The sequence below is a fragment of the Cantharellus anzutake genome (genome assembly GCF_015039405.1).
Source record: "Cantharellus anzutake strain C23 chromosome Unknown EI90scaffold_16, whole genome shotgun sequence".
Lineage (NCBI taxonomy): Eukaryota > Fungi > Basidiomycota > Agaricomycetes > Cantharellales > Hydnaceae > Cantharellus > Cantharellus anzutake.
The window spans coordinates 578508-592811 of NW_024066966.1; the positions used below are offsets into that span (position 1 = coordinate 578508).

The 14304-nt window shown below is 49.0% G+C and overlaps 4 protein-coding genes across 4 annotated transcripts; 2 read left to right on the forward strand and 2 right to left on the reverse strand.

Annotated features, from left to right (window-relative positions):
- Window positions 1-210: 210 nt before the first annotated feature.
- Window positions 211-944, reverse strand: EI90DRAFT_504216 (uncharacterized protein). Its single transcript, XM_039067709.1, has 3 exons — window positions 766-944; window positions 584-711; window positions 211-533 (listed from the first exon to the last, which is right to left on the reverse strand). Exons 1-3 carry the CDS (start codon window positions 886-888, stop codon window positions 461-463), a joined length of 324 nt encoding a protein of 107 aa, XP_038917820.1. The 5' UTR covers window positions 889-944; the 3' UTR covers window positions 211-460.
- Window positions 945-951: 7 nt separating this feature from the next.
- EI90DRAFT_3280257 (dynein heavy chain protein 1) lies at window positions 952-12514 on the forward strand (the record flags this gene model as incomplete). Its single annotated transcript, XM_039066749.1, has 24 exons — window positions 952-1121; window positions 1178-1372; window positions 1431-1995; window positions 2052-2163; window positions 2217-2284; window positions 2334-2413; window positions 2472-2485; window positions 2540-2585; window positions 2640-3688; window positions 3718-3757; window positions 3829-4116; window positions 4167-4242; window positions 4295-4633; window positions 4684-5139; window positions 5191-7069; window positions 7124-7691; window positions 7718-7829; window positions 7881-10297; window positions 10345-11403; window positions 11459-11622; window positions 11672-11864; window positions 11925-12206; window positions 12259-12346; window positions 12415-12514. Exons 1-24 carry the CDS (start codon window positions 1061-1063, stop codon window positions 12512-12514), a joined length of 10251 nt encoding a protein of 3416 aa, XP_038917821.1. The 5' UTR covers window positions 952-1060.
- Window positions 12515-12701: 187 nt separating this feature from the next.
- Window positions 12702-13376, forward strand: EI90DRAFT_3050911 (uncharacterized protein). Its single transcript, XM_039059802.1, has 5 exons — window positions 12702-12771; window positions 12829-12855; window positions 12911-12973; window positions 13021-13105; window positions 13188-13376. The coding sequence occupies exons 1-5, from the start codon at window positions 12733-12735 to the stop codon at window positions 13238-13240; spliced, it is 267 nt and encodes an 88-aa protein (XP_038917822.1). The 5' UTR covers window positions 12702-12732; the 3' UTR covers window positions 13241-13376.
- Window positions 13021-14089, reverse strand: EI90DRAFT_2970435 (reactive mitochondrial oxygen species modulator 1-domain-containing protein; the record flags this gene model as incomplete). Its single annotated transcript, XM_039055685.1, has 4 exons — window positions 13021-13558; window positions 13616-13709; window positions 13785-13856; window positions 14025-14089. 4 exons carry the CDS (start codon window positions 14087-14089, stop codon window positions 13400-13402), a joined length of 390 nt encoding a protein of 129 aa, XP_038917823.1. The 3' UTR covers window positions 13021-13399.
- Between the last annotated feature and the right edge of the window lie 215 nt (window positions 14090-14304).

The window sequence follows — 14304 nt, forward strand, 5'->3', positions numbered from 1 at the left end:
TCCGTAAGTTGCATCTCGGCCAATCCATCACCAGACTGGCGAAGGCGTCCCGCGCGGTGGACATACGTACGAACACCTGAGACGGACCCGATCCCGAACGGAATTCAGTGGGAGAGAGACAGGATGGAACGGGGGCATAGAGTAGGGAAGGACTATAATTTCCCCATCATACAATAATTCAACGCGCAGACGCATTGGTCATTTGTGCTGGTGAGGAAAATCGTGTCCGGCGTCTCATTAATGCGTTTATTTTGATGTATGATACACAATGTATGACGGCTACATTAGCGCTGAAAACCTTTGTAGCCCACAGGTATATAAGCCTCAATGTATCGCCATTGTCGAATGGGGCGACATGAAACAGGTGTATCAAATGAATCACATGCACAAAGTTTCGGCGGCGGGTTGCTTGGAGCGCTTGGTGTTGGGACCGCGGTTCATTCAGGAGGAGAGTGTGCATTTAATGGGAATTAGAAGTCATCCTTGTGTCTTCGCCATGCGAGCCAATCAACGAGAAGTTTAGAAGTTGGTTCCTAGCAATGCTTCAGAAAACCATGGCAAAATAAGGACGAATATGAGCCACTTCTTCTGATCTCGCAGCGCTTTCAGCATAGCGATAACTTTGTCCTGATCATCAGGCAGCATCTCCCCTCCAGACAGATTTTCGACATAGCCCTTTGCTTTACTCATCTGTTCTTTAAACTCTGACGCCTAACACTGACTTAACCTCGAGAGCTGTGGCGCAATTTGCATGTGAGGGCTTACGGCATGAGCGACGGCCTGCTTGTGCTGTAAGGATGAAAGTCCCGTGTTATCGATAGCTGAGACAACATTAGCAAGAGCCGGTAGTAGGCCTTCGAATGCTTGCGTTGGAATCGCGTTCTGCATGTAGGTGAGCGCTGAATTCTCGCTTGAATGTGTATGGACTCCAAATTTAGTTCGGCTTTCTCCGCACACGCGTTCCCCGACAAACAAGTGCTTCATTCTTAAGGCCTACACTGTCCTCCCGTGCTAAGACGCGTGGAAGTGGCGAAGATAGCCTCTAGAAGCGCCATTTATCATGGAGTTTCTCACCGCGGGGGGGAATTCCTCCACCGCACAAGCCGTTGCAGTCATCACATGCATGTCCTTCCACTCATCTGCATGATCAATAGTCATTTAACATAGATACTCTTAGATGTACAGGACCTTAAGCGAAAAATGAAGGCATGGGCGCCTCAAATAGAGGTGTGCGCTGCAGGAGAGAAAGTACTTGAACGCATGCGCTTCCAGTTTCCAGAGGATTGGCTGTATAGCGACCAATTGAACGGCGAATGGGGTGCTTTGCAGGAGATCTTGAAGCGGAAGAATGACGCGATTCAGGAGCAGCTTGGTATGTCCGTTTGATGGTGATAATGTAAATCTATGGCGATAGCTCACATTCTCCGCAGCAGGATTACAACTCAAAATTCAGGCAGAGGATAAGATAGTTGAGAACAGGATAGCCGAGGCGACTGACGAGTGGATGCAAGTTCGTCCCGTCCAAGGAACCATAAGTGCGGACACGGCAATGGGCACCATCACCACTTTCGAAACCAAATTGAATAAGGTTCAGGAGGAGTACGATCTCGTATGTCGTGCGAAGGAAGCTCTGGATCTAGAACTTGTCCGTCACACACGGCTGGAGCCAGTTTTTGAAGAGCTACGAGATTTGAAGGAAGTCTGGACCGCACTTAGCGGAATCTGGATTCAAATTGCTGGACTCAAGGACGTGGCTTGGGCCACAGTCCAATCTCGAAAGCTTCGACAACAACTTGATGGTTTGCTCGCCTCGACAAAGCAAATGCCCAATCGAATGCGTCAATATGCGCCCTTTGAACATGTCCAAGAGGTTCTTAAGGCGTTTCAGAAGTCAAACACGTTGGTTTCGGAATTGAAGTCTGATGCGCTTAAAGAACGTCATTGGAGACAGCTATTCAAGATCCTTCGTGTGCCGAGGAACGTGAATCCACTCCAGTAAGTTCACATGGACAGTGAATGTAGGGCCAGGCTTAGGCGGGGACTGATGATAGGATGACACTGGGTCATGTATATGATCTTGACCTTAAGAAGAATGAACAGATTGTCAAGGATGTTATCATACAAGCGCAAGGAGAGATGGCCTTAGAGGAGTTCATTAAGCAGGTATGTTCTTCCCTTTCACATTGACGTCGCGTTCATATCCACACAATTCACAGGTGCGCGAGACTTGGACCAGCTATACTCTGGACTTGGTGAACTACCAGAATAAATGTCGACTAATTAGGTGCGGAAGCTCATATATTCTATCCATGCTCTCGTTGACACTCGTCCAGGGGCTGGGACGAGTTGTTTACCAAGTGCTCCGAGAACCTGAATTCATTGGTTGCGATGAAAGTTTCCCCTTATTATAAAGGTTTGCCTGAATGCTGAAATCGTTCCTGGGAATAAAGCTGACATTACAATTTCATCAGTCTTTGCGGAGGACGTATGTTGTCTTGCTTCAGCGTCACTTTTCTTCTTTCGACGAATATATATTTAGGCTGGTTCATGGGAGGATCGCCTGAACCGGACACATGTTCTTTTTGGTCGGTCACACCGACATTGTGCCCTCAGCTCACAATATTGACGGCTCCTCGTAGATGTGTGGATTGACGTCCAACGTCAATGGGTCTATTTGGAAGGCATTTTTTCGGGGAGCGCTGATATTAAGCACTTGTTGCCCGTGGAATCGAACCGCTTCCAAAATATCAACAACGAGTTCATGGCGGTTATGAAGAAAGTCTACAAATCTCCTTTCGTGTTGGATGTCTTAGGAATCCAAGGGATTCAGAAGAGTCTGGAACGGCTGGCCGAGTCGCTCACCAAGATTCAGAAAGCTCTTGGCGAATATCTAGAGCGCGAGCGTGCTTCGTTCCCTCGTTTTTACTTCGTTGGAGACGAGGATCTGCTAGAGATTATCGGCAATAGTAAAGATATACTGCGAATCATGAAGCATCTCAAGAAGATGTTTGCGGGTGTCGCCACTATCATCCTCGATGATGATGTGACTCAAATAGAGGGGATGGCGTCCAGAGAAGGCGAAATTGTTCAGTTCCGGAACAACATCCTTCTCAAAGATTACCCAAAAATTAACGAGTGGCTTGGCAAGATAGAGTCCGAAATGCGGTTTTCGCTCGCGTCATTGTTATACGACGCAGTGACCGAGTTGCAGCAGTTCTATGGCAGTGTAGAAACCCTGGACAAATCCGCATTCATTCCATGGATAGAGAAGTATCCAGCTCAGCTCGTTTCACTCGCGGTACAAGTTGCATGGACAAATGCCGTAGAGTCATCATTCACCGATTCCCAGCCTCCAGAGCTACCTCTCGCTGTAGTCCTTCACGGTTTGGATATCCTCGCTGACATTGTTCTCACTGAGCTTGGAACAACAACGCGTCGCAAATGCGAACACTTAATCACGGAACTCGTGCATCAGCGCGATGTGACTCGGAGTTTGGTGCAACGTCGTGTCACCGACGCGAAATCATTTGATTGGTTGTACCACATGCGCTACTATCTTGATATCAACACCGCGACTATTTCTCCAATGGACAGGCTAAAGATTCAAATGGCTGATGCGGAATTCCCTTACGGTTGGGAATACCTCGGGGTCCCTGACAAATTGGTGCAGACGCCTTTGACAGATCGCGTCTATCTCATCTCACCCAAGCCTTGGAGACTCAACTTGGCGGAGCACCATTTGGACCAGCAGGAACAGGTGCGCGTGCTATACTGCTCTTCCCCTGGACTGAATGACCCTGACCATTGGACTACTCGCACTGAACAAAGGCAAGACGGAATCCGTAAAGGCGCTCGGCGTTCAGCTTGGGCGATTCGTCCTGGTATTTTGTTGCGATGAAACCTTTGATTTCCAGGCTATGGGTCGTATATTTATTGGGTTATGTCAAGTCGGCGCGTGGGGTTGCTTCGACGAGTTTAACCGCCTAGAAGAACGAATCTTGAGTGCCGTATCGCAACAAGTGCAAACTATCCAGCAAGGACTGGCTTCATTGGCAAGAAATCCGAACACCGAAATTGAAATCGTTGGGAAAAGTTTGAAATTGGACAAGAACATGGGTACGTTCTTCGTTCGAATCATCCTTGTTGCAAGCCTGACGGACTTGTAGGCATATTTATTACAACCAATCCTAACTATGCTGGACGGTCCCAGTTGCCTCCTAATCTCACTAAATTATTCCGACCGTATGTAGTGGCTCGCCTGACCCATTCATCTCACTGATTTGACGATCCGCAGGATGGCTATGACTCGACCTGATCGTGAGCTGATCGCTCAGGTTCTCCTGTTCTCTCAGGGATTTCGAACGGCCGAAACATTGGCATCGAAGATTGTCCCATTCTTCAACCTGTGTTCGGAACAATTGTCTCCCCAGCCCCACTACGATTTTGGTCTTCGTGCTTTAAAGGCTGTCCTTGCCAGTGCCGGTATCCTCAATCGTGATAAGATGCAATTTGCACGAGACAATCAAGAAAATCTTATCTCAGATGGTGCCACCGAGCAAGTTATATTGATTCAAAGTGTCACAGAAACCATCGTTCCAAAACTCGTAGCCGATGATGTGCCTCTGCTCACCAGGTTTGTTTGTCCATTTGAGTCTGATGTACGTTTAGCTCACCAAACGCCAGCTTGTTAGCTGATGTCTTTCCAGGAATTGATTATGTCCCACTTGATTTGGATGTCCTCCGTAAACACATAGTTGACGTCTGTGCGGAGCGCAACTTTGTGGTCGGGGACCTCTGGATCGCGAAGATTTTGCAGTTGTTTCAAATTCAGAAGATTCAGCATGGTCTTATGATGGTGGGACCGTCTGGCACGGGCAAAAGCAGTGCTTGGCAAGTCCTTTTAGCTGCGTTGGAGCGTCTTGACGGAACCGAAGGTGTTTCGTATGTGATTGATCCGAAGGCAATACACAAAGAAGCACTTTACGGTACCCTCGACCCTACTACGCGCGAATGGAATGATGGTCTCTTCACCCACATCCTTCGGAAGATTGTTGATGATGTACGTGGAGAGAGTGCCAAGAGGCATTGGATTATTTTCGATGGGGATGTAGATCCGGAATGGGTTGAGAATCTGAACAGGTGTGTATGCCTGAAGCTTTCGCCTGCGCCGGCTCTGACTGGTCTGCTAAGTGTGTTGGACGACAACAAGTTACTGACACTTCCCAATGGAGAGCGACTCAATCTGCCTCCGAATGTGCGCATCATGTTCGAAGTTGAGCATCTCCGGTTTGCTACTCCTGCTACCGTTTCACGATGCGGCATGATATGGTTTAGCGAGGACATCATCTCGCCCGATATGATATGCCGCCATTATCTTAGTACTTTGTCCTCCGTGCCCATTGACGATGATGACGAAGCTTCTGACACCACAAACCGAGCCAATTCGGGTCCTGCAGATTCTTCGCCCCTCTTACGCACTCAACGCATCATCGGCACAATTCTTGAGCCGTTCTTTGCATCAGACGGAGTCGTCGGCTCCGCGCTTGCATTCTCTTCATCAATTGAACACATCATGGATTTCACTCCCACACGCGTACTTAACACCCTTTTCTCCCTTATCAACAAAACCATCCGTAATGTTATGGAGTATAACAACAGCCACGCAGACTTTCCTCTGAGCCTCGAAGCCATCGACCAGTATGTCAGCAAGAGGATGTTAGTCAGTATCATTTGGGCGTTCGCTGGTGACGCAAGATTAGAGTTGAGGGCCGAGCTGGGAGAATTCTTGAGAACGCAGACTGCCGTAGAGTTACCACCAAAGCAGTCGGGCGGGTCCCTGTTGGACTACGACGTTCTGGTTTCATCAAGTGAATGGATCCCTTGGCAAGCCAAAGTACCGACTATCGAGATCGACCCCCATTCTGTTACTCAAGCGGATGTGGTTGTTCCCACCATTGATACTGTCCGGCACGAAGAAGTGCTCTACTCCTGGCTCTCAGAGCATAAGCCATTAATGCTTTGTGGCCCGCCTGGTTCGGGTAAAACTATGACGCTCTTCAGTGCACTCCGTAAACTCCCAGACATGGAAGTTGTCGGATTGAACTTTTCAAGTGCTACCACTCCAGAGCTCATATTGAAGACATTCGAGCAGCATTGTGAGTTCAGGCGGACACCCAATGGTGTGGTCCTGGCACCTCAACAAATCGGTCGATGGCTTGTTGTGTTTTGTGATGAAATTAACCTTCCTGCACTGGACAAGTACGGGACCCAGCGTGTCATATCCTTCCTCCGTCAGCTTGTTGAAAGTGGTGGTTACTACCGGACTTCTGATATGACCTGGGTCAAGTTGGAACGCATACAATTTGTTGGGGCGTGCAATCCGCCCACAGATCCTGGTCGTATTCCCCTTTCACATCGGTTCCTTCGACATGCTCCTTTGATTATGGTGGATTATCCTGGCGAAATTTCGCTCCAGCAAATCTATGGCACATATAATCGTGCCGTTCTCAGAGTCGTTCCAAACCTTAAGGCATATGCAAATCCGCTCACGGAAGCGATGGTCTCATTTTACTTGGCTTCGCAGAAACGTTTCACGACTGACATCCAAGCTCATTATGTGTACAGTCCACGAGAACTCACGCGCTGGGTCCGTGGCATATATGAAGCCATCAAGCCACTCGAGTCTCTCACCCTGGATGGTCTCGTGAGAGTTTGGGGACACGAAGCGCTCCGGTTGTTCCAAGATCGTCTCGTCACTGGAGAGGAGAAGCGCTGGACTGATCAAAACATCGATGCATGTGCTATGCAGCACTTCCCAACATTGAACACGGATGAAGCGCTCTCGAGACCAATACTCTTTTCAAATTGGACCTCTCGTAATTATATACCTGTGGACAGAGAACAACTTCGGGAGTACACCAAAGCCCGTCTAAAGATCTTCCATGAGGAAGAGTTGGACGTTCCGCTGGTTCTCTTCGATGATGTTCTGGATCACGTCCTACGTATAGACCGAGTATTCCGACAAATCCAGGGCCATCTGCTTTTGATTGGCGTTAGTGGAAGTGGGAAGGTGCGTTGCAGAATGCGTCTAGCGTGGGTAGTACTTATTCAACAGATTTCTTAGACTACGCTCTCCCGTTTTGTGGCCTGGATGAATGGACTTAGCGTTTTCCAGATAAAGGTGTCCAACAAGTATACCGGGGATGACTTCGATGAAGATTTAAGGACGGTGCTTCGTCGTGCTGGGTGCAAAGGAGAGAAGATATGCTTTATCATGGACGAGTCCAACGTTCTGGACTCAGGATTCCTAGAGAGGATGAATACACTTCTGGCTAATGCCGAAGTCCCTGGATTGTTTGAAGGCGATGACTATGCTTCGCTGATGACAGCCTGCAAAGAGGGATCTCAACGGGATGGCCTCATGTTGGATTCTCCTGAGGAACTCTACAAGTGGTTCACTCAACAAGTTGCTCGTAACCTCCATGTCGTCTTTACCATGAATCCGCCGGAGAACGGACTGGCGTCTCGTGCAGCGACTTCACCAGCCCTTTTCAATCGCTGCGTTCTGGATTGGTTCGGTGATTGGCCTGATCAGGCCTTTTACCAAGTTGGGATAGAATTTACTCAAACACTAGACCTTGAATTGCCAACATATAAACCTCCATCTGCATTCCCCATTGCTTATCGAGGCTGTCGCTGCCTCCTGTCCATCGCACAGCCGTCATCAACGCCTTCGTGCATATCCACCTTTCATTGCATGATTTTAATTCGCGGCTGAGTCGTCGGCAAGGTCGTTACAACTACGTCACTCCTCGCCATTATCTCGATTTGTGAGTAAGATCTTTAACTTTGGGCCGCTGGACTAACGTTCCTATTGGTAGCATCCAACATTACGTAAAACTCTTCAACGAGAAGCGCGATGAGTTGGAGGAACAGCAACGTCATCTTCACGTTGGTCTTGATAAGCTCCGTGATACAGTAACTCAGGTCGAGGAACTGCGTCAGAGTCTAGCCATTAAGAGGACTCAATTAGAGGCAAAAAATGCCGAGGCCAACGAGAAGTTGAAAGGGATTGTGGCTGAGGAACAGGAAGCGAAAGCAAAGAAAGCTGCATCTATCGAAATCCAAAACGCGCTGGTCGAACAAGACAAGGCTATTGCGCAACGTAAGGCTGAGGTGATGGAAGAACTTGCTGAGGCGGAGCCGGCGGTAGTTGAAGCCAAAAGCGCGGTATCAGGCATCAAGAAGTCTCAGCTGAGCGAAGTTCGTTCCATGACAAATCCTCCGGAGCCTGTTAAGCTAGCCATGGAATCGGTGTGCTCTATCATTGGCTATCGGATTGACAACTGGCGAACGGTCCAGGGTATTCTTCGGCGCGAGGATTTCAAGGACAGTATCATCAATTTTGACACGGTGCGCCAGATGACTCCTGCCATCCGGGAGTTGATGAAGAAGGATTATCTAAGCCGTCCCGCGTTCAACTTCGGTGTCGTTGATCGTGCCAGCAAAGCATGTGGGCCCCTAGTCAAATGGGTTATTGCCCAAGTTCGATACTCGGAGATATTGGACAAAATCGAACCTTTACGAAATGAAGTCCAAGACCTGGAGGCGCAAGCGGAAAACACAAAGAAGCAGGCTGCCACAATTATAACCATGATTCGAGACCTCGAAGTTAGCATTGCTCAGTACAAGGACGAGTACGCTTTGCTGATCCGAGAAACTCAAGATATCAAAGCCGAGATGGAGCGCGTCGAATCCAAAGTAGAGAGGAGTATGACGCTGCTGAACAGTTTATCGTCTGAGCGAGCTCGTTGGGAGGCGAGTAGCCGCACGTTCGAGACAGAGATGAGCACCATTGTCGGCGATGTCTTGCTCTCTGCGGCTTTCTTGGCCTATGGCGGCTTTTTCGACCAGCATTACAGGGAGTTGATGCTTCAAGAATGGTCCACACATCTGGTCGATGCTGGAATCAAATTCAAGGCTGAACTCTCCTTGCCTGAATACCTCTCGACAGCGGACGACCGGTTAAGTTGGCAGTCGAAGTCACTTCCGGTTGACAATCTATACACAGAAAACGCCATCATGCTCAAAAAGTTCAATCGGTATCCACTCATCATCGATCCAACCGGTCAGGCGACAACTTTCCTTCTCAACGAATACAAGGACCGTAAGATTACTGTGACAAGTTTCCTCGATGAAGCATTCCTCAAAGTTCTCGAGAGTGCTCTTCGATTTGGAAACCCCATTTTGATCCAAGATGTGGAGCGGCTTGATCCCATCTTGAACGCTGTCCTCAATAAGGAATTGCGTCGTACAGGCGGACGTGTGCTGATTCGTTTGGGAAGCCAAGACATCGACTTTTCACCTGCGTTTACAATGTTCCTCTCAACGCGCGATCCATCCGTGGAGTTCTCTCCGGACATTTGCAGCCGGGTCACTTTCGTCAACTTCACCATGACTCGCAGCAGTCTGCAGAGTCAGTCCTTGGACCAGGTTCTCAAAGTGGAAAGACCGGATACCGACAAGAAGCGGGCTGACTTGATTAAGATACAAGGCGAATTCCGACTTCGACTCCGCCATTTGGAGAAGTCTTTGCTTCAGGCGCTCAATGAGTCAACTGGCAACATTTTGGATGATGAGAAGGTCATTGGTACACTGGAAACTCTAAAAAGAGAGGCCGCAGAAATTACACAAAAGGTCGAAGAGACCGACACTATCATGCAAGAGGTCGACCGCGTCACCACGGAATATCTACCACTGGCACAGGCTTGCAGCTCGGTATTCTTTGTGCTCGAACAACTGAATGTTATCAATCACTTCTATCAGTTCTCTCTCCGCTTTTTCTTGGATATCTTCGAGCATGTCCTCCACCATAACCCCCATTTGGCGAACGTCAAGGATTATCAACAGCGACTTAATATCCTCACGGCGGATTTGTTCATTACTGTTTATCAACGCACCTCCCGGTCCTTACTCCACCGTGACCGTGTCATGCTTGCAATCTCTTTGGCTCAAATCAAATTGAGGGGAGCTGATGATGGGACCATTGCAGATGACATTGAGTTTCTCCTCGAGAGTGGCGTATCAACAACAGCGTCCGGGGCTGTAGATTTCAGCGGACCGGGAGCAGCGTTCCTCCAAGCGGATCAACAAGAGCGTCTCGAGCAGTATTCAAAGAACCCTGTTTTCGCTGATGTGAAAAGGCATATCATGGAGAACGAGGCCGTGTGGTCTGGCTTCATACGTCAAAAAGAGCCCGAGCGCAACATCCCTTGGATTTGGGAAGATAGAGAGACCCGTGAGTTGTGTTCCTCTTGTGTGATAAGATACTAAATTCTTCTCTAGCGATTCTTCGAGCTCTCAGGACTGTTTTGCTTATTAAGTGTTTCCGGCCAGACCGATTACTCCAAGCGACGGCTGCGTTTGCTTCAGCCGTTTTTGAATCAGATATGACTGCTGAAGCTGAATACGACCTAAGCAAAGTTGTCGCTAATGAAGTTCATCCATCCACTCCTCTATGCCTAGTTTCCGTGACCGGATACGATGCTAGTTATCGCGTGGAGAATCTGATCAAAGCTGTCGGGGCGAGGTGTGCGCAAGTTGCTCTCGGCTCCGAGGAAGGGTTTTCCCAAGCCGACAGCGCCATTGCTCTTGCCGCACGACAGGGCTCATGGGTCCTTCTAAAGAATGCCCACCTTGCCCCTTCGTGGCTCAGCTCATTGGAGAAACGTCTGCAAAGCCTTAATTCCAACCGCTCCTTCCGCCTATTCATCACCATGGAAGCTAATGCCGTTATTCCAGTAAACATCCTACGACAATCCCGCGTCTTCATGAACGAGCCTCCACCTGGCGTCAAGGCAAATCTTCTCGACTCTCTGCGAAGCATATCTGCCACACGTTTTGCTCGGGGACCAGCGGAGAAGATCCGCCTTTATTTCATCCTAGCATGGTTTCACGCCGTAGTTCAAGAGCGGTTACGCTATGTGCCTCTCGGATGGAGCAAGACATACGATTTCAATGATTCCGATTTAGCCGCCGCCTTCGGGACCATTGATGCCTGGTTGCAAAGCGTAGCCAAAGGTCGTGCGAATATCGATCCGGCTGTGATTCCGTGGGACGCCGTGCGGACCCTCGTTAAACAGTCTGTGTATGGAGGGCGTGTGGATAGCGATTTCGACCAACGGATTCTGGACTCATTCGCGAATGAACTATTCACGCCTCATGCTTACAGCATTGGATTCGACCTGGTCCCGCGTTTTCAAGGAGACGAAAGTCTGGTAACCATCCCCGAAGGGACGAAGATAGATGATTTCCTGCAATGGGTCCATCGACTTCCCGATCGTGAACCCCCTTCGTGGTTAAGCCTCCCGCCCGGCGCGGAGAGTGTAATTGCTATATCACAAGGTAGATAGTTTCCGTTCGTCACCATCTGCGCTAACGCAGTAACCATTGATGTTAGGCAACACATTGCTTGGAAAGATGAGAAAAATGAGGACACTCACCGATGACGAAGATGATGCAACCTCTTCGGGGTTGTCCAACAAAGCCGCGCCTAATCAACAGCCTGCCTGGATGAAAGCACTACTTCAAAACTGCATGGAATGGCTTACTGTATTACCTGAGGTAACAGCCTTGTTCACGAATGGGAGTTTCATTTGACACACGTCCTTAGACCCCGAGTCTTCTCAGCACTCGCTCCACGGAAAATCGAGATCCTCTGTACCGCCTCTTCGCGAGAGAGACTTCTGTTGGTCGCAAACTCTTGTCCTCAGTACGCAAAGACCTTGGTGATGTCATCCGAGTCTGCGAGGGCTCGCTGAAACAGACGAACCATCTGCGAAATTTAATGAGCCAGCTTACTAAGGGCATGTAGTGCAGGTCGCTTCACGACTTAACATTCAGCTGATTCTCTAGCCCTTCTACAGGCACGACCCCTACTCACTGGCTCAAGTACAAAGTTCCTCGAAGTATGGGCGTATCACAATGGATACCGAACTTTGCAACCAGGCTTGCTCAACTAGAACGTATCTCACGACTTGAATCTTATGGCGGTGTCGAAGTTTGGCTTGGTGGATTATTCTTCCCCGAGGCCTACGTGACCGCAACTAGACAGGCCGTGGCTCAGCGTCATGGCTGGTCTCTGGAAACTCTTTCATTGCAAATAGACCTTCATGCTTCCGGAGACCCTTCCGCTTTTGTGGTAGAAGGCATGTCCCAAATTTCATACAGGTGATAATTACTGACTTCATTCTGCCTCAGGTCTTGTCCTTGATGGCGCGTCTTGGGACGATGGGACCTTGTCACTGAACAGTGGGGAGTCAGTCCGCATCCCGAAATCACAGGTCCGGTGGGTTCGGGTGGACAACGAGATTTTCCCCACTCCCCCTTGGTCAACCTTCCTGTTTACCTCAACAGTGAGAGAAGTGACGTGCTCTTTACGGTGAACCTGCCTTTCGAGAAGGGGGTCGAGAAACTCGTTTCGATGCGTGCTGTTTGCTTAACAGCGGATGGCTAACTGAGAGACTTACTCGCCCACTTTTTCACGCTACCTCTTTCAATTTACATATCACGCCTCCACACAACCATGTATTTACCTGCACGCCATTGACGATACCCATGCCATTTACGATTCAAACCGGTTGACTCCAGAAACGTGACTGGCTCTTGCCGCCATTCAGTGCTTGCTGAAGACCAACAACGTAAAGCAATTATCTTCCTATTTGCTAATTCAGGATGTCCGGCCGCCAACATCGTGTGATGGTCCAGCCCATCGTAAGTGGCAGAATGAAGGTCCAGTAAAATCGGTGGCTTACGTACGTTCGACGGTAGAATGTCATTTTTAAAAACTTGCAACAGGCACGATTAAAGGGTATCCTGGCACCATCCATAGCGAGCTTACTGCTTTCAACAGAAAACGAAGGTATTGGTTTGGCTCTACGACAACGCTGACATGCGGATAGAAGGGCGGATCGTCGTAAGTCAGATCCCATTCATCAGTATCAAGGCTGATCCCTTCTTTAGGGATTCGATGAGTTCATGAATCTGGTTATTGACGAGGCCGAAGAGGTTTTCGTCGGGAAAGTGCCAAAACCACGCCGACCTCTAGGTAAGCTCCCAGGGCTCGAGGCAGTCGATTTCTCATAGTAATGTGTGCTCTGGCAACCAATAATGGCTTAATTCTTCTGCAGGGCGGATATTGTTGAAAGGCGAGAGCATCACACTTATCCAACCGGTGCAGTGATTCTACTACAATGAGTTTCGCCTCCAACCTTTCTGTAGCCACCAGCTCTTAAATATCATTCTGCCATTTTTTGGGCGTTGCTGGATAGAAACCCGCAACAGCGTAAAAAATATTGTTGATAAGCAAGTGAGAAAGGCATTTTCATGGCTAAATCGATGCCTATCGCAGACGCCTTTGAACATTGAATTCGTTTTCCCAGCGGTCCCGTATCCGCTGAGCACCCTCGGCCCGCGAAGCAATGATTGGGGTTGTGAGCATCATTTTCATATGAACAGCATCCATGTGTGGTGGTATGAGACCTGCATCATTCCGGATGGCCTGTGATGTAGAAGTTAAAACACGGACCCGCGAGAGCCCTCGATGCAATGAACATACCGAACCGATAGACAGAAAGAAACCAAACGTAGCAGCACTGCTAAGCATATATTGTGACAAAGTTGGCAAAGCTCCCCGTGGACCAGCACCTCCTCTGCAAGATTTCGGGAACAAAACATCAGGATATTATCCCCAGACCATGACATAATCCGAGAACGCGAGGACTAACCTCAGGATGCTCCAGGAGCCGAAAATGAAACCAATAGTGAGACCGACGCCACAGCCCATCAAAGCCCCCATTCTAAACGACCAAAAACGCGGCAACCCAGCTGCATTCAGCAACCAGGAGTTGGCGAACGACGGCAGATATGCGAGACTTACTTCACTGCAGAATTAAGAATATATTAGAAACTCAGTCCAACGTAACATCCTCAGTATTTTCCAAACACAGGCGATCTTCCCTTCTCACTTACATTTCTGCCAAATGGTTGGCTCCGAGTAGGGTCCGCGTTGCTGCGGTGGAGGCAATGGCATCTTACAACGTCAAGAATCCAGAGAACTGTATCGGATCCAAGTCTTGGCCAGGAATCTGCACAGCCTTCTGGGAACGTCGATCGTATGGGCGTTTCCCATGGGATGGGGTATGTCGCGAACAATGAAACACGGCGGGGAAGAATCATGGTACTTCCACTCGATAGTTCATGTAAACTACTGTACGATATAGGCAGGACTCCAGCCTCTCTGACTTC

Bases quoted from the DNA above. Each gene is read 5' to 3' on its own strand.
- EI90DRAFT_504216 (XM_039067709.1), bottom strand. From the start codon at position 888: ATGCAGAACGCGATTCCAACGCAAGCATTCGAAGGCCTACTACCGGCT. The intron at 712-765 runs GTAAGCCCTCAC...AGTCAGTGTTAG, and splicing joins AGCAGGCCGTCGCTCATGCC to GCGTCAGAGTTTAAAGAACA. The intron at 534-583 runs GTGGCTCATATT...AAGCATTGCTAG, and splicing joins GCGCTGCGAGATCAGAAGAA to GAACCAACTTCTAAACTTCT.
- EI90DRAFT_3050911 (XM_039059802.1), top strand. From the start codon at position 12,733: ATGTCCGGCCGCCAACATCGTGTGATGGTCCAGCCCATC. The intron at 12,856-12,910 runs GCACGATTAAAG...TGCTTTCAACAG, and splicing joins TTTTTAAAAACTTGCAACAG to AAAACGAAGGTATTGGTTTG. The intron at 13,106-13,187 runs GTAAGCTCCCAG...ATTCTTCTGCAG, and splicing joins AAAACCACGCCGACCTCTAG to GGCGGATATTGTTGAAAGGC.